Source organism: Patiria miniata, unplaced genomic scaffold, assembly GCF_015706575.1.
Source record: "Patiria miniata isolate m_02_andy unplaced genomic scaffold, ASM1570657v1 HiC_scaffold_17, whole genome shotgun sequence".
NCBI lineage: Eukaryota > Metazoa > Echinodermata > Asteroidea > Valvatida > Asterinidae > Patiria > Patiria miniata.
This window is the reverse complement of record NW_024037055.1, coordinates 14,932,309-14,955,446: the sequence shown is the minus strand read 5'-3', so window position 1 is coordinate 14,955,446 and position 23,138 is coordinate 14,932,309. Positions and strand designations below refer to the sequence as shown.

The window sequence follows — 23,138 nt, the reverse complement described above, 5'->3', positions numbered from 1 at the left end:
TGCTTACTCTACCTCGTACATGTACGAGGTTTGGCGATTTTAATCACGAACATTACCTCGTACATGTACGAGGTTGGCGCTTTTTTACTAACAAATATACCTTGTACATGTACGAGTTTGGCACTGAAAGAGTTAAGTATTTCTCAAGTTATCGCGCTGACAAGATTCGTTCGTCGGCGGGGCATAAAAAGAAGAGAGAAATTACAATTCATCATCACCTCATCTTTGACCCTTCCGATCGACGTCTCGTTCATCCAGCAGGAATCGTCAAACAGATACTGGTAGAATTTGACCCCGCTCTCCTTGTCAAAGAACCCCTCCCAGTGAGCTGAGAGGTCGTTGCCCTCCTGAAAGTCCACCTCGTTGGACCCGCGTATCCCATCATGCACCACACCTGCTTGAGGGCCTGACGTATCTACCGTTATCTGTGATTTGATGTAGAAGTTATAGATGATAAAGATATAAATCCTGGCAATTGTTACACTTATGCACATATTAAACACTTTCTTAATTTGAGAAAAACCCATGTAATTAAAGCTATTAAAGGGTAAGTGTTCTTTCAGCAAAATGAAAACAGTTCACATGCGTCCCTATGAGAATTGTTTTCGGTTTGCTGAAAGAACACATACTTTATTTTTGTTATCCGTGCACAGAACTTTAATTGGTGTTTATGTTCAAAATTCCGTCACTTGAAAAGTATGTGAGTGACTTGAATGATTCTTGTACTTAAAGAAAGCGTAATGACTAGGTTTTTATATCCTAGATTTTGTAAGTGCTACAGGCAAAACTCCATTCAAAAATTGGTCCTGCCATTTGGGTTTCGTTTTTTTTTACTCACCCTATACAGGCATACTGCAAGTGATTTTGTGCCACCTCAGTAATAATTTTTACTTTTGGTCGTCAATAAGTCGTTCTTTTAAAAATTACTTGTGGAATTAAACCATTGAAACATACCCTGATTGTCTCGGTAGTAAGGAGTCTTGCATGGTTGGTAACCGTTAATGTGATGAAGTAATCAGTGTCATGGGCGCCTATGTGGAATGTTGGATTAAAACTATAGTCAACAGCGTAACAATCACCGACTGGGACACACATACAGCTGACTGGATCGCAGTCTTCAGTGTCCTGTGAAAAAACAAGAGTATAAAACAGGCGATCAATCGTGATGCGATCAAGCTACATGAGTCGTTTGTCGGGAATTTTCATGTGGAGATACAGGCCAAAATAGGGCCACTTCATCACATCACTTCATCACATCTCTTGCTGTTCCGACTTCCATAATTTTTGAACTAAAGATGGTATCAGCATGCGGTTTTCACAGCAGTAATGCTGAGATTGTGCTCTTTTCAAATTTGTAATAAAACATTTTTTGACCAGTGTCGACAAACGACTCATTTACCTTGATCGCATCACATATGTTCCCCCGCTTTTTGACCAGGGGGGTGGGATATTAAATACCCCCCCCCCACTCTTTTTGAGATAAAAAAAATTGTTGATTTTCGAGGTATTTTTTTAACATCCCAACAACAGAAATGTATACAATAGCACTGAAAAGTAGAGAATCATGACGATCAATAGGGAAACTTTCACCTGAATCGTATTTTGAGTTTCCACAAAGAGACAAATTCAAACTCTATCACGTTGTTCTATGGGGCCAAAAAAACGCGTGTGTGAAATTTAAGTTTCCCAATTCGTCCCTTCGCAAAAGTAAAGTAAAGTCTGTCACGAGCCAATGTGGCTCATCAGGCCGGTGTTTATCTCCGGTTTCAGTAGCATGAAACGACTGAGAATATTTCTACTCCCCCTGGATGGGATGCTAGTCCATCGCAGGTTACTCCCCAGCTAATGCCGGTACCCATTTATACTCCTGGGTGGAGAGGGGCAAGTGGGGGTGAAGTGCCTTGCCAAAGGACACAATATATGACCAGCGGCTGGATTCGAACCCCGGACCCTCTGATCATGAGCCACGAACCCTAACCACTAGGCCACACACTTCCCTTTGCGAAAACGCTGATGATATTATGACAATGGTTCTCACTGGATTGATCTGCCTGGCTGGAATAGTCTGGCTCCCGTATCCAGTCTCTGTCACAGGGTCCCACAGTCGCCAATGAATGGTCCGTACACCGCTGTGAATGTCAAAGGTCCTGAACACAACACTGTGACAGAAAGACATTTGTTGAACAATCAAAAACAACCTCAGATTTATCAAGGAATACAATACAGTACAATACAATTAGGCATTTATAAAGCACCCTTCGAGGAACACAGCGCTGCACCTAGCCTTGGTCAATGCTCTCGTCGTTTTTCGTCCCGTACGCGGTCAATCGTCGGCATACATGGCATATATACTCATGCGCTATGCACATGCATGTAAAAATACAGCGCGAACAGCGACCTCACGCGGCCACTATTTTTATGCAAATCAGTTGGAGACAATGTCGAGCCTTGGTTCAATCGTCGGCCAAAGCTTATGTTTTCCTTTACTTTGCGCTTGATTTCCAGCGTACGACCTCGTATGCGAATACAGATAATGTAGGCGGGGCTAATATGTGGAGTGTCCAATCACACCTTGGTAAATCCGGATGTCATCAAATTATTTCCAGCTATTCGCCTTTTGTGGACGTGACAGGAACCACAGTTTTTGTACATTGGTGCCGTGTGCAGAGACACACAATGTGTTCGTGTATGGATTATGTACGGTGCCACGTTTCACTATGCAAGTTTCCACGCAACGATCGACCAATAAGAAAACGACATTTAAGGTCAGCTAAGGCTATTAACATAATGAGCACCACCCCCAAAACCTCACATGGGCGATTGAACCAAGGCTCGACATCGTCTCCAACTGATTTGCATAAAAATAGTGGCCGCGTGAGGTCGCTGTTCGCGCTGTATTTTTACATGCATGTGCATAGGGCGTGAGGATATATGCCGACGATTGACCGCGTACGGGACGAATAACGACGAGAGCATTGACCAAGGCTAGGTGCACCAGGCAATATACATTACACAATGAACAATGAAACTCAATAAACAGAACATCAGTAACACAACAACCCCGGTTATATTTTGTGTATAGGTTACCAGGCAAAACTGCCCAGTGGTTGACAAAAAGTCGCTGGCCGAACATGGCGTTTTTGGTCTAGTCTGGCAACTTGCACGCCAAAGATGGTATTGCGATGTGTAGCAGCCCGGCACTATATGCCAACTTACACAAATCAGATGGCGTTAGGAAAAAACCGGGATGTGCATTCCGGGAGCTGCACTAAAAAGTTCTTTTTTGGGGGGTTCAGCTTGATCGTATTGTAATTTTGAGAGGATACTTTGCTGCATAAAGGATTGACAGCCTGTGATAGGTGAGTTTTTGCTTGTAATTTAATAAAAATAAAAAATATCGGCTAAAAAACGTGACCATCACCTGACCATGGCGACATCCATATTCTAAGTATGGTTAGTAGTTCTAGCTTTCCTGGCAAATCTCCTCATGTCTAGAAAACTGGAAATTTCAAGCTGCCTCTAAATAAAAATATGGAAGATCAACCAGATCTTATATGATGAATCACAGAGAAGAATTCTCACCTCATTTCATGCAGATCGGCTGAATTATGAACAGCTAGATTCACCTCCCCGTCTCGTACTAGCCAGAAGTCTTCAATCACAGGCGGGGAGGAATCAGTGTGCACCAACACACTGTCCCTCACAAAATGACCAGCTAGGTCCCTGGCCTCCACCCAGAACCGAATGGAATCACCGTCCACTAGGGTCAGGTCGTAGGTCGCCCGTGTGTTTGTGGCTTCATTACTCCAGTGGTCCGAGTTGTCGTCGCTGGGGGTGACAGTGGTCCGGCCACCGCTGTGGTCGATGTCATTGAAAACGCGGAATTGCGTCACGCCCTGTTCGTTCGGGATGGCCGCACGGCCACGCTGGCCAAAGTTCTGGTCGTAATCTAAGAAGAAAATTAACAAGCGAACATTGTCCACTGAATATTGAGTTTTGCTCCTCACCGACATTATTTTATAAGAACCGTCAGCCCATGACTCCGTCTGTGTACACCGTTCAGCGACAGAGTCCAGGAGGAAATAAATGCCTTAAAACTGCTGAAAAACAGTTGGGGAGAAATTTCTCAAAGCTTATCGGCTGGAACTTGTTATTTAAAGCCAGAGTCCATCATTTGCAGCTATCCAAAAAGTAAATGACATAATTATTGTTGAAAAACATACTTGGTTGAAAGATAGTAAGGGGACTAAACTCCCTATGAAATTATACTTTCTGGCAAGCTGTCATTTTGAAGACATCAACAAAAGAAGGCCTTTTCAACAGTGCTTCAAATTTATTCGTTTTGTTATTCGGCCAAGCCCGCGCAAGCATTGGCATGACGCACATGCGCGTGCGGTTGCTGTAATTCGTCGGACATTGCATAGCTGCAATCAGCTCAGTGAGAACATGTCTCGGATGTTGAATTCAGCCCCAATTCAAAACATGATTCACCAACTTTTGATTTGAAATTGAGATCATAGAATGTTGTTTTTCTCGAAATATGCAACTAAAGCTGAGCTGAAACTTCATCAGGTTAGTTGTTCAGCACCCTTCTTTAGATCTTGAGCACTTTTGTTGCTTCAAACGAACAAAATGCACAAATTACAAATGATGGACTATACCTTTAAGTTCACTTTCAAATCTCTACAAACATAACCCAATAAAACGATACAGCAAATATTCGGTATGCAAAGTAAATGTGTTTATAGTACCCACATCACCTGTAATTACTGCGTGCACCTTTTATATTTAAAGGTAAGGTAGCTAGAGCACATCATTTGCAGTAATCCAAAAAGAGACTGACAAAATTATTGTAGGAAAACTTTACGTTGCTACGAAAAATGAGTGTGTGACAAACACACTGGTTCCAAGTCGTTTTCACATATGTAATATATGACCTGACTGGTGCCCGGCGGTAGCATCGATAATGTGCTGACCGATATTTTGGCGTTTTGGTTCATAAAATGACGGTATTTAATTAACAATGAAAACGATTTTGAGGAAATTTGTAAGGGCGAAAATTGGTAATTCGGAATGCAGCTCTTATTTTTGTACAAATGATTCCGCCTAATTCGGAAGGGTTGGCAGGTATGTACAGTGCATAGGTCACTACTGAGGATTCGCTGGTTTTATTACCAGAAAGTAATATAAAAAAAAAAAAATAAAATAGAATTTTGTGTGGCCTAGGACCATCTTTACTAGGCTTTCCCAGTCTTGTTCCAATTCTTGTACTCACTGCTATCGATGTGACCACTGACGTAAGACCCGATGGGTTTCAGCAATCCTTGGCTGTGATGATGCGCGTTGGTGAAACGGTTCGCCCAATCAAGCTCCACGGAAGTCGTCCCTCCGTCGGGGCCTAGACTGGTCAGCCAGACATACTCAGATTTCGAGGTCGCTGAGAGGACGCGCAAAGGGGAATCGTTCTGAACGGTGACGTCATTCGGGTCGTCGTCAAAGAACACAAAGCGTCTGCTGAGTTTGGTGTTGCCGGCATTGTCGACGGTAGTCAGGATGATGGAGTACACACCTAAAGAGATTTGAGAAAAGGAAAGAGCATTTGAAAACTCGCTCTTTTGTACACCGCAAAAAAAAAAAAAGTCCATACATAGAGCTGTATTAAAATACTAGAGCACTGACTCATGTACAAAGTGATGCCTGCTGGGCACATCCACATTTGTGCACAAACCTATGGAGAACTAGACATTTTGAACGGCTTTTGCACGTCTATTTGCATATCTGCGTTTGTATTCTATTCAGGTGTGTTATGGAAGCCGATACGCCCAAAACCGAAACGCACAATCAGCAAATGAGCGTTTCATTTTGCTCTGCGTGTATCCGCTGCAGATGCACGTTGTAAATACGACATGTAGTAGGTGTATTTGTAGCACAACTTGGTCACTGTTGTATGTACTTATCAAGTGCACAGCAAATAGTCATCTGACATTCAAGAAAGAGTCCTCAGATCTCCTCTTCAAAAGTTTTTAAAATGTAAAAACAAAATGGCGGACGTGCAATTTTAAAGGGAAAAAGGTCTCAGTGGACTGCTAGCTACTTTGACTAATTCATAATTATTACAGGCATTTTCTTTGTACAACTTTACATACATTGTCTCGGTATTATGGTCTCGATTATTTTTATGGTATAAAACTGGCTACGGGGAACGCTTCTTATTTTGCGATGACCACAAAAAACGTCGTAACTTGTGACAGTCGACACATCGCAAGTTTCATGAAATGGATCATACGTGTCGTGAGTTGTGATGTGTTACACGTCACAACTCGGGTTGCGTCACATCGCAGCACTTTTTGAAATCGGGCGCAGGTAATTTATGCCAATGTTTCAATGAGCCTTTTAAATAAAGCCTTTATTTGAACAAACTTGCAATAAAAAATTGGGTCGTTAAAATAAAATGGCTTTTTCGACTTGAAATCAAACCCATCTACAATGGGAACATACCAACGTGAGGAAAGGTGACGCTATGACCAGAGTTTGTGACCCCGTTATAAACGGCGGAACTGTCAAAGATTTCGGTCATCTCGTTGCCATGGTTACCCGACAGCTGTCGCACTTGCAGGTCGTACTCTTTAATGCCGGCGAGATCGTCGGCCCATCCCTGCCAGGTGATTGATGTTGTGGCCTTCGAAAAAAAATTGGAAAAAAAAGGAGTCAGTAAATGTTTTGTGTGACACGGTTGTTAAGCTATTAAAGGTAGCGCAAATAATGGTCATGATGCCCATGTGTGACGGTACATGGATTTGAACCAAGAGGGGAACATAATTGTTGTGTTCTTGGGCAAGACACTTTACTACGTGATGGTAGTCTTGGCTCCAGACGCTAGTGATCGACAGTGGATCAGGCATATCTAACGACACACTAAAGTCTTGGGAATCCTGTAGTAACCATTTAAATTTGTCTTTATTTTCTCCCTCGACTTTCCTAGGGAACCAATCAGCGATCGCAAAATGGTTTACAGTCAGTTGTGCACGCTCGCGCGGTGGTTGTAAACATACACGCTACGTGCCTAGAAAAGTACAGGGATTTCCCCCGAAATCCCTGTACTTTTCCAGCACATCTCAAATTATCATTTTTCGAGGGTGGGCAGGGACATTGCCCCCCCCCCCACCCTAACCAATCAAATTAACAGCAATAAGACTTTGCTCCTCTTTCTCTTGTCTTTTTTTTGGGGGGGGGGTGGGTGCAACACTCGTGCTTTTGTCTATGACTCTGGAACGCCAGTTTGAAATAAGTGTCATGGTTCAAAAACATTTTGACCAAGTTCGAGCAAGAACTATAGTTAACCATAGTTCGACGAGAAAAAAAATTCACTAAAACGCAGGATAGTTGGACTACTCTAGTTGCGACTTTTTGGAACCGAAGCCGAAGACATAGTTCTATGACTGGTATACCAATTAATAGCGGCACACATCTTAATACACCGCAGGGAGCTAGGATCAAGAGTCTTGACCAGGGCTCGACAAGAGACATTCGCACGTTGCCAACAGCGGGCAGGCGTAAGCTACCTCACGAAGCAACCACTTGTCGACTAACGGTCCTCGTCTGAACTAGCCTTTAATCAAGGCACGTGTGTCTACCTGGACGCATGGCGCCCCAGATTCTGGCACGAAAAACGACCAGAATGGCGAAGCCATGAGCGCCTTTACCATCTCGTGGAGCTAATCATTATGCATTTTTTCAAGTACATATGAATAATATGAATCATGCATGTTGCAGATATATATGAACCAATCACCACAAACATGCCATTTTGGAGGTGATGACGCGCTCCCGAGGGCGTGCACCACACGCGTTCTTAAAAACAAGACGCGCACGCATTCACAACATGTCATGCATGATTCATGTTTACCAAATTGGTAGACAAGTGTAAGAAAAATATAAGCGTTCTCTACGAGATGGTAATTGCCCTCGCGGCTTCGCCGCTCGTGCTAGTCTTTTTACGTGCCAGCATCCGGGGTGCGTCAGTGTCCGGGTATTAGCGCATGGGACTTGACTAAAGGCTACGTCTGAACTTGCTCTGACCTGTGTGGTAACATCGCTCCCTGCATGCAGCATGGTGGTTCGGCATCCACTGCCGACATCCACGCAGTGGTAGGGGTCAACAAAGTCAAAGGTGAAAGTTGAATAGCCTGACACTGTCTGTCCATCATAGTAGCGTGTGATGATGGATTCGACGGGAACGTCTCTGTTGTAGAGCTTCAGATACCCACCATTTTCAGCCTCAACATCATACCTCAAACTGTAATAAAAAGGCAGATTACAAAGATTACAAAATCTAAAAATTGCTATGAGGTAATATTTCAGGATTTAGGAAGTGCATGGATACAGACGTAAGCTTACAGTTTGAATATTTTGTTTGTTTGGTAGCTGTTCAAGGTATGGGCCTTATTCACGAGTCAGCCATATTGAATAAAAGTCAGGTAAAATCTTAAATTTGGAACTTGGAAAGAGAAATGAAAGCAAGTTAATTTATAATAAATTCCAGTCTGCTTCAATGAATAATTTAAAATTTGTAATTAAACATTCCCCAATGTTTAAAGCCATATTTAAAAAAAAAAATGACAGTAAAATAAGGCTGCATTGTAACTGCATAAATAGTCTGGCACCATCCCATTCAACAGTTAACAATTAATGAAATACATTCAGGGAACTTGACAAAAATGGCCAACTCATGAATAAGGCCCATCAACATCTAAATGTCAAGATTGCCTCGACTCGCCTCCGGGTGACGTCGAAACACGCTAATCCCTTGTGCCTTTTGTACACACACACAAAAAGTGCTGACCATTGTGGGGGCTGTTATGCACGGACTATTGTTGTACGCCCCAGTGCACACCCCGGAGTATTTTAACATATGAGGTTTCGACAAGAAGTATCATACAAATACTGTTAAAATGACTCTTGCGAATCAGAATTTGTGGCACTTGGCTGTATATCAGAAGTAGGCTGCAAAATTTCCTCTTTAGAAAATTTTGCAAATTTTCGGCCAAATAAAACCTGGCGCGAAGTCGTTAAAGATCAAAGTTAAAGTTTCTGACTCAAAAAGGAGATTTAAAGAGATGCCACAGAGTCTGCTTTAAATACCGGAACTTTATTTTTTGTGAAAAAGCCACTTCGACACAAAGTCCCCGTTCTCATTTTTCTCTTGTAGCCAAGCCCAGTTAGCAGGCATGTGCTATTTTTTCCTTTTTATTTGCGACCCAGTATTTACACCCAAAAAAGGTTTGATTGAGCTAAAACTTAGAGTAATTACTAAGCCGGGAATTTTCTACTAGCTTACAGAATTTCACAAAATATCGGTCACTGAACAACCGAGGTTAGATGGCCAATACAAGAGGCTATTCTAAGGTTAACGAAGACTTACACATCTCCAGTGGAGGGAGTCCATGAGCTGTAGTCTAGAGAGAACTCGTATTCGCACGTGACAAAATCGGTTCTAGGCGACAGCCGAGATCCAGCCCCTGAACAAGTCCGAGAAGCGATGGAATAGGTTCCTCCCTGGGCCTCTGATGAACGGAAAGGCAAAGAAAGACGGTTTAGATCATTGGATATGAAGGAGAAGACGGAGAATGTAGTGCTTAAAGCTGCAGTCCATCATTTGCAGCTTAAGTAACTGACGTAATTATTGTTGAAAAACATACTTGGTTGAAAGATAGTAAGGGGAGTAAACTCCCTGTAAAATTATTCTTTCTGGCAAGCTGTCATTGCTTGCTGTCATTTTGAAGAAATCAACAGAAGAAGGCCTTTTCTATGACGCGTCTAAAGACGCACCGTCGGAAATTTCAGTTAGTAGTTCTATTTTTCTATTCAGCGAAGCACGCACAAGCGTTGGCACGACTGTTGCTATAATTCGTCGGATCAGTGCGCGACATCGCGTAGCTGCAATCGGCTCAGTGATAACGTGTCTCGGACGCTGAATTCAGGCCCAATTCATTTGAAGCAACAAATTTAAATTGCTCAAAATGAAATAAAGTAGGTTGCATAACATGTGAGAGTTTTAGCTCGATGGCTACAATACATTTGTAGACGCATCATTGGAAAGGCCTTCTTTCATTGTTTTTTTTCCAAAACGACAGCTTGCCAGAAAGAACAATTTCACAGGGAGTTTAGTCCCATTACTATCTTTAAACCAAGTATACTTTTCAACAATAATTACGTCAGTAACTTTTAGGATAGCTGCAAATGATGGACTGTACCTTTAAAGGGAATATACAACATTTGCAAACATCGAAAAATAAAACTACCAAGTTTTTACGAAATACCTTACTAGGATGTTGGTAAATGACAGTTTCAAGCATCTTGTAAAATTATGACACCTGGTGTGAAGTCATTTTCAAGAAAATGGTATTTTTGTAAACATTTCCAACATTTCCAGCGTTGGAAAAACCTAATTATTTTTCAACTACTGCTCCAAATTTACCATTTTTTTCAGTCCAAATTTTGTTTGCTATTGGTTACATGTTCATGAACGGGTGCAGGCCAGCTAGACTGGTTCCCTTGCCTTACAATTTTCCATCATCTATAAATTGATCCATTTCATCTTTTGTGGAGTCAGGGAATCAGACTACTTGAACATTTTTGTTTTTCTTGGTTTTTCCAACCTTTTCGAACACCAAACTTCAAAAATGTCAGTGTAACAATATTTGATCTATTATACTAACCCCTAAAACAGTTCATTTCTGAAAATTACAGCAAAGGCCAATGATGTACATTCCCTTTAAGGACTGGATGACTTGTGATAGACTTGTGATGGACTTGTGATGGAATTTTAACACTAATATTCACTCACTGTTAACATCAACCATTACACTCGCAGATACGATCCCAAGCCCGACGCTGTGGATGTACGGGTGATCGCCGCCGCTGGGGTTCGGAAGGCCCGCAGGCTGGTAGGAGCTCTTCCAATTGACCTTGACACTTGCGAAGTCTCGCACGTTGGTGTAGACGGTGTCCGTACTGCCCAGGACCGTGGGGGATTCCAGAGTTGTCGTCCCCATGATCAGGGTGGCACGGTGCTCTGACAGGACTGGAGCTTGACTGCTGCCCACTTCAGGGAAAGAAAAACCAAGGAATGTATTGCTAGTCTTTTTTTGGGAACAAACATTATTTTGGCCGCCCCCCCCCTAAAAAATAGCGTTCTGGATCTGGCCCTTTTCTCTCTCCAGAGTTTTACGAGCTTACAGTGCCTAGGGTGCTTTTGAGGATTCTTTAGTTCAGTAGGCCCTACAGAGAATATAATAATAATAACAATAATAATAAAAAGTGAAAGGACACTTGAACAGTGATTTGAAAGTGAGGGCCTAACGTTTTCCAAACAATTTTCAGTACAATAACGAAGTGTGTAGTCACTGAGATTTCAATAAATTAAAACCCATCAGACCACCCAAAAAAATCTTTTTGGGTTCTATAACATTTTACTGTCACTAGCTGCCATGGTTTCCCAGCTTATGTCAAATGAGTTTGAGAAAAAATAACCAGTAACTACTGACGTGTTCTGCAGTCTGGTCCCGAGAATCCACTGCTGCATGTGCACCGGGCGTCTGTGCAGGAGCCTGGGTAGCAGGCATCGCTGTCTGACCTCCATGAACATTGCTCTGGTGAAGTGGCAAAAAAAAAACGGTATGAGCTCCGTGCGCTACCAACAGAGGGCGCCCTTTTACCTAACAACAACGTCCCACGGGAAGGACATTTCGCTAGTTCACGCGCACCGTTCCTTGTGTGTGACGCACGTACACCAGGGATTTTGTACTATTTACACACAGTGGCCGCGCTTCGCGGCAAATGAATTGCAGTCAGGCAAGATGGAGTCGGTATGTCACCCCCAACTGTGTTTCCTTTGCTGGTGAGGGTGTGCTTGTGAACACAACGGATAACAAGGTTTTGCATGATAACGGTTATAGTGCCCTCCCCCCCCCCCAAGTTTGCTCCCCCCGCCCAAGTTTCTCCCAATAATTTATCGACAAATAGATTATTTTTGTTTATTTTCTTCGCTGTTCAGATAAATAAATTGTGGACACATTTTGGGCCAATGAAAGCATTATAGACATTGGTACTTTGGCAGACAAAACACGCCACGCATGCATTTATACAGCCGTAGATAGTGTGCAGCCAACGTCTTTGAACATTTGTTATACATTTGTCATACACCATTCTGCGGTTTGACACATTTCTCATTCATAAAAAACAACTACACCTCTAAGGCCAAAAAAAAAAAGTCTCCGGTTTCTGGAATGCACGCAGTAGCCATGCGCGTCGGCAAAATGATAACGTTTTTTTTTCAATGAAAGATGACGTCTCAAAACCGCCAAACTCACTGGTTTGACTGGAATCCTGCTGCTGCACAATTTTAACGTGTTTTTAGATTGGGTTATGGTCGAGAATAAGCTTTATGTGGCCTCTCTGGACTCCCATATATTTGCACTAAGTTTAGTCGGGCACCATTTGCAGTCATCAGCCGACATTTCAAGCAAAAAAAATCAGGTAAAAAAAAAAAAAAAAAGCCGCGTCGCCGCACCACTTTTTGGGCAAGCTCCATACCAGAAACCGGAGATTTTTTTTTTGGCCTAAGTTGCGCTGGTGGCTTATTCCCGGACCATTGACAATGGGCACGCACAGGCTTTTAGTTGCCATTTAGTTATTGGGCTCAATCCTTACTTTCCCAATAGATTTTGGATATCATCAGATTTTATTTTGACGCCCCCCCCCCCCCCCCGAAAAAAAATATTTCCATGCCCCCCAAATTTTAGAGTCTGGCGCCGCTACTGTGTGGGATATACTGTTTGTAACCCCTACAGGGCGCATAGTTCGCCTCGGGTGATAAACGCTTTTTGGTGTTAAAAATGCCAAATACATGTACCATATCATAGCAGTCTACAGGTTGAGTAAAATAAAAACGAAACCCAAATGTCAGGACAGTTTTATTAGTAAAGTTCTGCATGTAGCACTTTCAAAATCTAGGATATGAAAGCCCAATTCTTCAGCTTTCTTTTAGTACAAGAATCATTCAATTCACTCATGTCCTTTTCAAGTTGCGAAATTTTAAACACAACCACCGTTTTAAAGTTCTGTCCGCGGATCACAAAAAAGGTGTGTGTTCTTTCAGCAAAACGAAAACAATTCACACACATCCCTATGTGATTTGTTTTTGTGTTGCCGAGAGAACAGTGAACTTTTTTGTGATCCGTGGACAGAACCTTAAAACGGTGGCTGTGTTTAAAACTCCGTAACTTGAAAATTACATGAGTGATTTCAATGATTCTTGTACTTAACTAAAGCTTTTGAAATGGGCTTTTATATCCTAGATTTTGAAAGTGCTACATTCAGAACTTCACCACAAAAGTGGTCCCGACATTTGGGTTTCGTTTTTTTTTACTCACCCTGTACAATTGCTAAATATTGAACAACAGCTCCTTACTTATGCACTGCCTCTGGTCAGCTGACTTCTTGTAGGCTGCTCCAATTGCAGTGCCATAGTCTCCGTTGCAGTTCTGACAAATTTGGTCTGAGTCAGTGGTGCATGTTACACTATCACAGAAATCGATACTTGTGCACTCTGGAATATAACAATAGAAGCAGACCATGAGCTGTGTAAAAAAATAAAGCTCAATCTTAAAGGTACAGCCCATCATTTGTAATTTGTTTGAAGCAACAAACGTGCTCAAAATCTAAAGAAGGGTGCTGAACAACTAACCCGATGAATTTTCAGCTCAGCTTCAGCTGTATATTTCGAGAAAAACAGCATTCTTGGATCTCGATTTCAAATCAAAAAGTTGCTGAATCATGTTTTGAATTGGGCCTGAATTCAGCATCCGAGACACTTCTCACTGAGACTATTGCAGCTACACGATTTCGCGCACTGATGCGACGAATTATAGCAACCGCGCGCGCGTGTGCGTCGTGCCAATGCTTGCGCAGGGTTTGCCAAAAAAAAAGAAAAAAGACAGCTACTAACGGAAATTTCCAACCGTCCGTCTTTCTTGAGATTCCCTGTGACTGGATACGTGATAACTTGTGATTCCTTGTGACTGTACTTGTGATTACTTGTGACTGGACCTGTGATTATTTGTGACTAGACTTGTGATTCCTTGTCACTGGGCTCGTGATTCCTTGTGACTGGACTTGTGATTTCTTTTGACACGACTTGTGATTACTTGTGACTGGGATTGTGATGGACACAACTATAACACTGATGGGATGAGGCGGACTTCTTCACTAACAAAATAAAACTTCTGGCATTATAAAGCCAAAAAACCTCTGGCATAAAAAAGTTCAACATTGTTCTGACTGTTTTCACAGAACATTCTTAGAGTAGAGTACCGTCACATCGTGGGGAGTAGTAGCCAGAGTTACAGTTGATGCACGTATCTGGCTCACTGCACGTCCCTCCATTTGGACACCAGTTCTCAATGTCCCAACAAATGGCTGAAAAGAAAACAAGAAACTTCCAATGTAATGATATTAACCGCACTAGATTTTTCCAACAGAACAAGCCTGCTGATCAAAATGATTAATTGGGGAGGGGACGAACGACCCCCATTCTGAAGTCTCCTCTAACAATACCCCAGGATCGGATGAGCCCTCATTCTGTGCTTTGATTCGGGGTGATTCTTTTGCTGACAAGGGCTCTAATTGCCGACTGAGAGAATAATTTGGGTGTCAACCCCCCCCCCCCCATCCCCCACAACCACTCCGATCGCCATGCCCCTGCATTTATCCACCATAAGACCACATTCGTACAAAATAAATTTTTGACCAAATAATGTTTGTGAATTTTCAGGGACTGATCCACCTTTCAGGAAATGGGGGCCGATATGAACCAAAGTTTGTGGCACACCCTGCAATTGGGGTCCTGCATCCTTCCCCCCCCCCCCCCGCCCCCTCCCCCTCTAAATCTATGATTCCCATTGGGTGAAGGTAATGTTTGGATGTAATAGAAGGGTCATTCCGTGTCAAATCACCCAAACAATTTTAAAATATAAACCCCACCCCCTTCAAATTGGTTCATATTTAGTTTATTGGGTAAGGTAGGCTGAAAAAGCTAAAATTTTAAGTTTTAGAGCCGTCGGATAAACGGTTTCTGCGCTACTGCCCGCCATTGTTTGGCAATTTTGGTCAAAATGGGCGTGGCTGCCAATTTTCAAATGACCATATCTCCATAACCTGTAAGCCAAATTTGTTAATCTTGGTTTCTTTTGAAAGGTAACATCATAAGGAATCCAAATTTACCATTATTTTTCATGTCAGGGTTATTTGAAGTATAATGACCTTTTGACCTTTACTTTGACCTTGAATTTGACCTTGTGGATCACCCGACTTTGAGACAAACTTGGATGAAAATTAGACCCCACCATGTTTTCTACAAAATATCAAAATGGGGGTATAATATTTTTTGTTTGGTTTCTAGCTCATGTCAAAGTTGGCAAACGTGTTGCAAAATGTGATATCCCTATGCAGTGACTATATAGTGGATTTAAAGTAGGCATTTTTTGTCCCTGAAATATGTTCTGTTTAGGGATATCACATTTTTCAACACGTATGCCAACTTTGACATGAGCTAGAAACCAAAAAAAAAAAATATATACACCCAATTTTTGGATATTTTGTAGAAAACATGTTGGGGTTTAATTTTCATCTAAGTTCGTCTCAAGGTCACGTGATCCACAAGGTCAAATTCAAGTTCAAAGTAAAGGTCAAAAGGTCATCATACTTTAAATTACTCTAACATGAACAGTAATGGTAAATTTGGATTTCTTATGATGTTACCTTTCCAAAGAAACCAAGATTAACAAATTTGGCCCACAGGTTATGGAAATATGGTCATTTGAAAATTGGCAGCCACGCCCATTTTGACCAAAATTGCTAAACAATGGGGGGCGGTAGCACAAAAACCGTTTGTCCGATGGCGCTAAAACTTAAAATTTCAGCTTTTTCAGCCTAACTTACCCCACATACTAAATATGAGCAAATTTGAAGGGGGTGGGGTGTAACCCATTGGGTGATTTGACATGGAATGACCCCGAATCAACTTACCGGTATCACAACCAGTTTGGCCAGTCACTGTTCCAGTCCATCCCTCGCAACAAAACCAGCAATCAACGTCCCTACAGGATTGAAAGAAATGGGTCTACTTAGACCTACATACATACACATATGAGTAATTACAGACATGACAGGGGAAAAGAAACCTGTACTGTGTACATGTACAGTGGGACGTCACTATACCAAACACTGCTACACCGAACATTCGGCTAAACAGAACATCGTCCTTGGCTCTTGATTTTTGTGTACAAAATGTACCAAATATTATTGTTGAAAAATGTCAACAGAAGAGTGAAAAGTTGCTATTATTTCCCCAAGGAATAGAAGGGGAAAGCCACCCATTGCTGTAGGTACCGTTAGTAAGCTCACAATCTGTGTAATTACATTATTACACAGATTAGGTAAAAGGGCGCCCTCTTTTGGTAGCGCACGGAGCTCATAGCTAGCTCTATGCTTAAACTTGTGGCGATCATGTAGTGTTGGGCCCGGTTCTAGTAATTAATACTATAACTAACTATGAGGGTACAAAATCCACTTTAAAATTAGTTGGCGACATTCTCAATAACCCGATTTCACGAAACTCATCGTAACTTACGATGCATCGCAGCGCTGCGACGCATCGTATCCCACGACGCGTTGCAGCTGCGACGCGTCCTGCGATCCATTTCACAAAACACGTCGTAAGCACGGCGCGCTGAATCGTAAGGCACAACAAACCGCGCAGGAAAATCGTGATTTCTACCCCAAGAATCTGTTCAAAATTGTAAAACGGGTGTCATAACTGAGAAAAGTCTACTTTTGACTGTAAAGGTGATTTTCAGCAATAAAAAACGTTTTTGACTCTAATTTGATCAAAACGAAACAGGGGCCCTACACCATGACTATCGCCTAGTCCGAGTAACTTGGACCCAACTTATCGCCTTTTTTAACATTTGGACATGGTCTGGCGATAGTAAGGTCCAAGCTAATAGTGCGAGCTGGACAACACAATCCTGTCACTGTCCCGAAAACCAACATTTTCCAAAAAAAAACATCAGATTTCACCCTCAAAACGGCCTCCAAATTAAAATACGCCACCTGAGGTAGACATCGATAATTAAGATAGTTGTACTGAAGTTTACTTACGATCCAGATGAAAAGTGAAATTTCCCGTTCAATTCCGAGAGCTCCCCTCGCGATCTTGAACAACACGTTAAATTTCCGACTCGTGTTAATGTTTGAACGACGCGATTTGTTCTTCATGCCCAGCCTACATTCGATGGTCCCTGTAGCCCAAGTGCGATTCCGTTACCGAACGCGCGCGATGCATCGATTATGATAAATGTTTGTAAATGTTACGCCCAACTATGGTATTGTCCCAACTATAGTTGGGATCGTCCCAACTATAGTTAGGACGGTCCCAACTGTCCCAACTGTAGCACCACAGTTGGGCTGGCCCAACTATAGTTGGGAGTCATCAAGGGGGCCCATCTATAGTTTGGCCACTCCTATCTTTTTATTTTGCGGTGTCCCAACTGTAGTTTACATTGATGTACAACTATTAAACATTCCCTACAGCTGTGATACACGTCTGACTTTACTTGGGACAATTGAAATTAGCTATTGATGGGGCCAATCTATAGTTGGGCCACTCCAATCTTTTTATTTTTCGGTCCCAACTATATACAACTATAAAACATTCCCTACAGCTCTGATACACGTCTGACTTTACTTTGAACTACTGAAATTTGCTATTGGTGGGGCCCATCTACATTGTACAGTTGGGCCATGGCAATCTTTTTATTTTGCAGTCCCAATTATAGTTTACGCTGCTGTACGACTATAAAACATTCCCTACAACCCCGATACACATCGGACTTAACTTGGGACGAATAATGGGCGGGGCCTATCTATAGTTGGGCCACTACAATATTTTTATTTTGCGGTCCCAACTACAGTTTACATTGATGTACGACTACACTGCCAAAAATATTTTCTTACTTAAGAAAACTTTTCTTGAAATTAGAAAAATATTCTAGATTTAAGATATATTTGTAAGAAAAAAAAAATGGGCAAGAAAATACTTCTTAAAATATTTAATAAAATATACTTGAAGAAATTATATCTTTTTTTAAGATTTTTTTCTCAAAATTATTCTCATTACAAGAAAATTTTCTAATTTTGAGAAAATTTCTTACATAAGAAATTTGTTTAAGAACTACGAACTGTGTTTTTCTCATATTTGCCATCTATTTTCTTATTTTAAGAAAATATTTCCTGTTAATAAAAACAATTCTTGTCTTCAAAAAATGCTACACTTCAAGAAAATTATTCTTGCCAAGTGTTCTTTGTTGATGCTCTGTACAAAAAAATACTTTCTCATTTTAAGAAAACTTTTCTTGAATGAAATTAAAATTGTATGACTTTGGCCAGAACAACAGAGGGCGCTGTTTGGGGAGTGGCCAACTGAAATTTAAAAGTGTATTGTTTCAGCTGTCAGGCCTGAACATTCACTTATCATTTCCATCATTTTTATTCTGCCAGAGGTATGTACAAATGTTAGTTTTATTGTCATGTTTTAACTTAATTATCATAGATTAAGGATGGCTATTTGTATGAACTTTATTGTTGAAGATGTTTAAGGATTGAAAAGATTGAAAGTTGTGTAAGTTTCGGATCGGTAGTTGCAAATGTATGCATACTGTAATACATGTTGAACATTGCACACATAACCCACTAAGCATGAGTGAGATAGCAATTCCTTTTCTTTTATAGAAAGTAACATATAAAGTGGCAGTCACTGATATGACAATTGATTTTTAGATGTTCTTATTCCTCCATGTTAGAAATGAATCTGAGTTTGGCGATTAGGCTCTGCCCGAGAAGCAAATCTAAGTTTGGAGAATAATGCTCAAAACTAGGTTTGAAGTTCACCAATAAAAATGTATATTGGCCTAGTTATGACAGTGACAAAATTTTTAAATAAAGTTGTAATGTAAGGTGAAAATACTATTATTGAAATGAGCAAACTATACAGGGTGATTAAAAAAGGTAAGCCTGAAACAAAGGACTTTTATTTGTTAAATATTAACACAATGTCTTCATGGCATCCATTGCTGCTATGATGAATGCATACCTTTGCCTTGAAGTTGTTTTCTTGTAGTAGGAAAACAATTCTCATTAATTTGTACTAAGATTTATGATGTTTTTTCTTTTGGAATCCAAGAAAACCTCAGCAGAAACAAAAAAAGGAGTTAATTGTCTTGATTCAAGAAAAGGAAAAAGGTTTTCTTGTGTCATTCCTAATCCTAGAAAATGGTAACAAGAAAATTGTCCTTGCAGGTTTTCTTAAAATAAGAAACATAACTGAGAAAAGTTGATTTCAGGTGGATTGAGCAATATAAATTTTCTTGCAGTTTTTCTTAAAATAAGAAACATACTGAGAAAACTTTAGAAAAAAATATTCTTAATTTGACAAAAGTTGAGAAAGAAACAAGAAAAAAAACTAGATTTTTTTTGCAATATGAAGGGGTTATATTCTTGATTCAAGAAAAGGAAAGAGGTTTTCTTGTGTCACTCCCTAGAAAATTGTAACAAGAAAAATTTTCTTGCAGTTTTTCTTAAAATAAGAAACATAACTGAGAAAAGTTTAGAAAAAAATATTTTTAATTTGACAAAAGTTGAGTAAGAAACAAGAAAAAAAACTAGATTTTTTTTGCAATATGAAGGGGTTATATTCTTGATTCAAGAAAAGGAAAGAGGTTTTCTTGTGTCACTCCCTAGAAAATTGTAACAAGAAAATTTTTCTTGCAGTTTTTCTTAAAATAAGAAACATAACTGAGAAAAGTTTAGAATTTTTTTTCTTATTTTGACAAAACTTAAGAAAATTATTTATCCTAAATCAAGAACACTAGAAAAAAAATCTAATAACAAGTTTCTTAAAACAAGAATTGGCCTTTTAGAAATATTTTCTTGTGTCACTCCCTAGAAAAAATAACTTGTTTTAAGTTTTTTTTTCTCAAAATAAGAAATATATTTTTGGCAGTGTATAAAACATTCCCTCACACGTCTGACTTTACTTGGTACCACTCGGAAATTAGCTATGGGTGGGGCCCATCTAGTATAGCTGGGCCACGCCAATCTTTGAATTTTGCATAAAAAATGTTGCTGGACTATAAAACCCAGCTGGACAACTCATCCAACTAGGCAGTACCACGTGGCCGGCCAGCCAGCCCTGCGGCATGCATGCACGACGAATGGTGCAAGTGCTGCGGAACATTAACACCCTGCATCGAGTGTCCGGCGCAACTCCAGTCCCAACTATAGTTGGGACCGATGCGATAGTTGGGGCATAACATAAATACAACTGCATTTCTAACGGTAAAAGGGAATCGGGAACCAGCTTGAACTGGTATCCGGCATAAAAGCTGCGCTTGTTCCCGTCTCCTTTTTTTCGTTCGAAATGCACATGTGTTTACCAACGTGATCCAGTCTACTCATTATCATAATCGATGCATCGCGTGCGCTCGGTAACGGAATCGCACTTGGGATACAGGGACCATCGAATGTACGCTGGGCATGAAGAACAAATCGCGTCGTTCAAACATTAACACGAGTCGGAAATTTAACGTGTTGTTCAAGATCGCGAAGGGAGCTCTCGGAATTGAACGGGAAAGTTCACTTTTCATCCGGATCGTAAGTAAACTTCAGTACAACTATCTTAATTATCGATGTATACTTGTACCTCAGGTGGCATATATCTAGTAATTTGGAGGCCGTTTTGAAGGTGAAATCTGATGTTTTTTTGTTGGAAAATGTTGGTTTTTGGGACAGTGACCGGATTGTGTTGTCCAGCTCGCACTATTAGCTTGGACCTTACTATCGCCAGTCGCCAGACCATGTCCGAATGTTAAAAAAGGCGATAAGTTGGGTCCAAGTTACTCGGACTAACCATCGCCCAACTGGCAACATTTCTCCAACCAACTCCAACCAAGTCCACTTATACTCCGACATGTCCGATTACTCGGAATAGAACCGAAGCCCGGTGTCGTGCCAAAAACCGTCCGGTGCCAAATAGTGTCCGCTAATTAGCATAATGCGATCTGATTGGTCATGCGTCTATGACGTCACATTGTTTACGGACGCTTGCCAAATAGTGTCCGCGCTTAGCGTGCATCCTATTGCGTGCCTTGTCGAGCTGTCAATACTCGTATAGAAAAGATCTCTTTTCACCTGAATTTGCTTTTTACAATCTGTTTTAACGTTTTCCTTGTTATCTGTGATAACTATCTGACTTGGTTTCCCTAATATTATATTTGTGCAAAATGTTTGTGTTTTTTCGCGTCAGTTCACCTGTTTGGCATGCAGTACGTACGTAGGCCTAACGCCGTGTGAAGTGTGTGTAGTACGTACTGTGCTGTGTGTAGCATTATAACCAACGTTGTATTTTACGGTTTTTCCCACCTAATACTGTCCGATTTTTCCTGCCAAATATTGTCCGATTTTTCCTGCCAAACTGTCCCATTCCTCCTGCCAAATATTGTCCGATTCCGCCCTGCCAAATACTGTCCAATTTTTCCAGCCGAATAGTGTCCGATTTTTCCTGCTAAACAGTGTCCGATTCCCCCTGCCAAATAGTGTCCGATTTCCCTGCAAAAAAAAAAATGTCAGATTATTCCTGCTAAATACTGTCCGATTCCCCCTGCCAAATATTGTCTGATTCCCCTGCTACTGAATATTGTCCGATTTTTCCTGCCAACAAATACTGTCCGATTCCCCGCCCTGCCAAATATTGTCCGATTCCCCCTTGCAAAATACTGTCCGATTTTTTCTGCAAAATACTGTCCGGCAGAACGTACGTACGTGCGCCCTTGTTCTCGCTCGATCGACGGCGCCCGGACACTATTTGGCACCGGACACTATTTGGCATGTATTACATGCCAAATAGTGTCTGGCGCCTATTGCGCATGCTCAGCGGACACTATTTGGCACCGGACGGTTTTTGGCACGACACCGGCCCGTCGGTCGGTCCATTGCATAACCACGGAACTATAAATTGCACAGCAAATGTACACATAATATGAAATTCGGGGACTAGGAATTCTTCAATCATGTCAATTGGAACACCTACCTCTGCCGTCATGGCCGTGCGACGTCCTTCGTCGAAAACATATCGACATGTGTCAGACAACAATTACAAGCATAGCACATGTAGCATGACATTTGACAAGTGTACACGTGTTCGAAACTAACTGCGCGCGCACCGCGCTGGAAATGAGTGCGCCCTCTATTGTTAAAATTTGACTAGGCAATAAAAGGAAACGCAAAAATAAAACAAAAGGAACATATGATAAAGTACGCCTTTTTGTTTCTAAATAATTTTAGGCCTAAACCTACCGGTGTCTGGTGCATTTGAAATCAAAGTCTACACAAGTTGTGTAGTACGTCTGAGTACACGTGTGTTTGCAGGCGAGGGCCCTGGATGTGGAGAAACAAATATTAGTAAACTACCGTGTTGAAATACATAAAAATATTAAAAACTCGAAAATAAATGAGAATTGGATTCTGTAGACCTCATTAATGCACCAAACCTACACAGCTTTTTTTATATTTGGACAAAATCTGGAACCATCCTCAATCCTACAAAATCCTCCAATTACCACCAAAATTGGATTCAGCTTTAATCAGGGGCGTACATCCAGGGGGAGGGGGATAGGGGTATGTAACCCCTTTTGGACCAGGGGGGTGGGCTATTGAATCATCCCCCCCCCCACCACCACCACCAATTTTTCGTGATGAGAAAAAAACGCGGATTGCGAGGTATTTTTCGATTATCCCCGACTAAATTGTATTCAATAGCACTGAAAAGTGGAGAAACAAGGTACAAAAGCTTTTAACTTATGTGCCATTTTAATGTAAGCTCAAATTTTGGATTTTGGTAATCCCCCATTTGACCCGGAAAAGTATCAATTTTGAACCCATAAAGTATTTGGCCAAACAGAGCCCGTTTTGCGGGTCAGTCTTTAACCAGGGACTCATGACGTTTTATAGTATATCTTCGATAC

At 41.2% G+C, this 23,138-nt stretch overlaps 1 protein-coding gene across 2 annotated transcripts in view; it reads right to left on the bottom strand.

Annotated features, from left to right (window-relative positions):
- The window catches only part of LOC119723938, a 79,815-nt gene that overhangs the window by 52,739 nt on the left and 3,938 nt on the right, over window positions 1-23,138 (bottom strand). For both annotated transcript variants that reach the window (XM_038194851.1, XM_038194852.1), the window contains exons 3-16: window positions 22,471-22,551; window positions 16,087-16,157; window positions 14,374-14,478; window positions 13,472-13,609; window positions 11,547-11,651; window positions 10,847-11,104; window positions 9,422-9,563; window positions 8,080-8,296; window positions 6,499-6,679; window positions 5,276-5,569; window positions 3,583-3,949; window positions 2,039-2,159; window positions 955-1,125; window positions 219-425 (exon numbers count right to left, since the gene is read on the bottom strand). In XM_038194851.1, coding sequence (XP_038050779.1) covers window positions 219-425; window positions 955-1,125; window positions 2,039-2,159; window positions 3,583-3,949; window positions 5,276-5,569; window positions 6,499-6,679; window positions 8,080-8,296; window positions 9,422-9,563; window positions 10,847-11,104; window positions 11,547-11,651; window positions 13,472-13,609; window positions 14,374-14,478; window positions 16,087-16,157; window positions 22,471-22,551 — 2,458 coding nt within the window. The remainder of the gene's footprint in view (window positions 1-218; window positions 426-954; window positions 1,126-2,038; window positions 2,160-3,582; window positions 3,950-5,275; window positions 5,570-6,498; window positions 6,680-8,079; window positions 8,297-9,421; window positions 9,564-10,846; window positions 11,105-11,546; window positions 11,652-13,471; window positions 13,610-14,373; window positions 14,479-16,086; window positions 16,158-22,470; window positions 22,552-23,138) is intronic.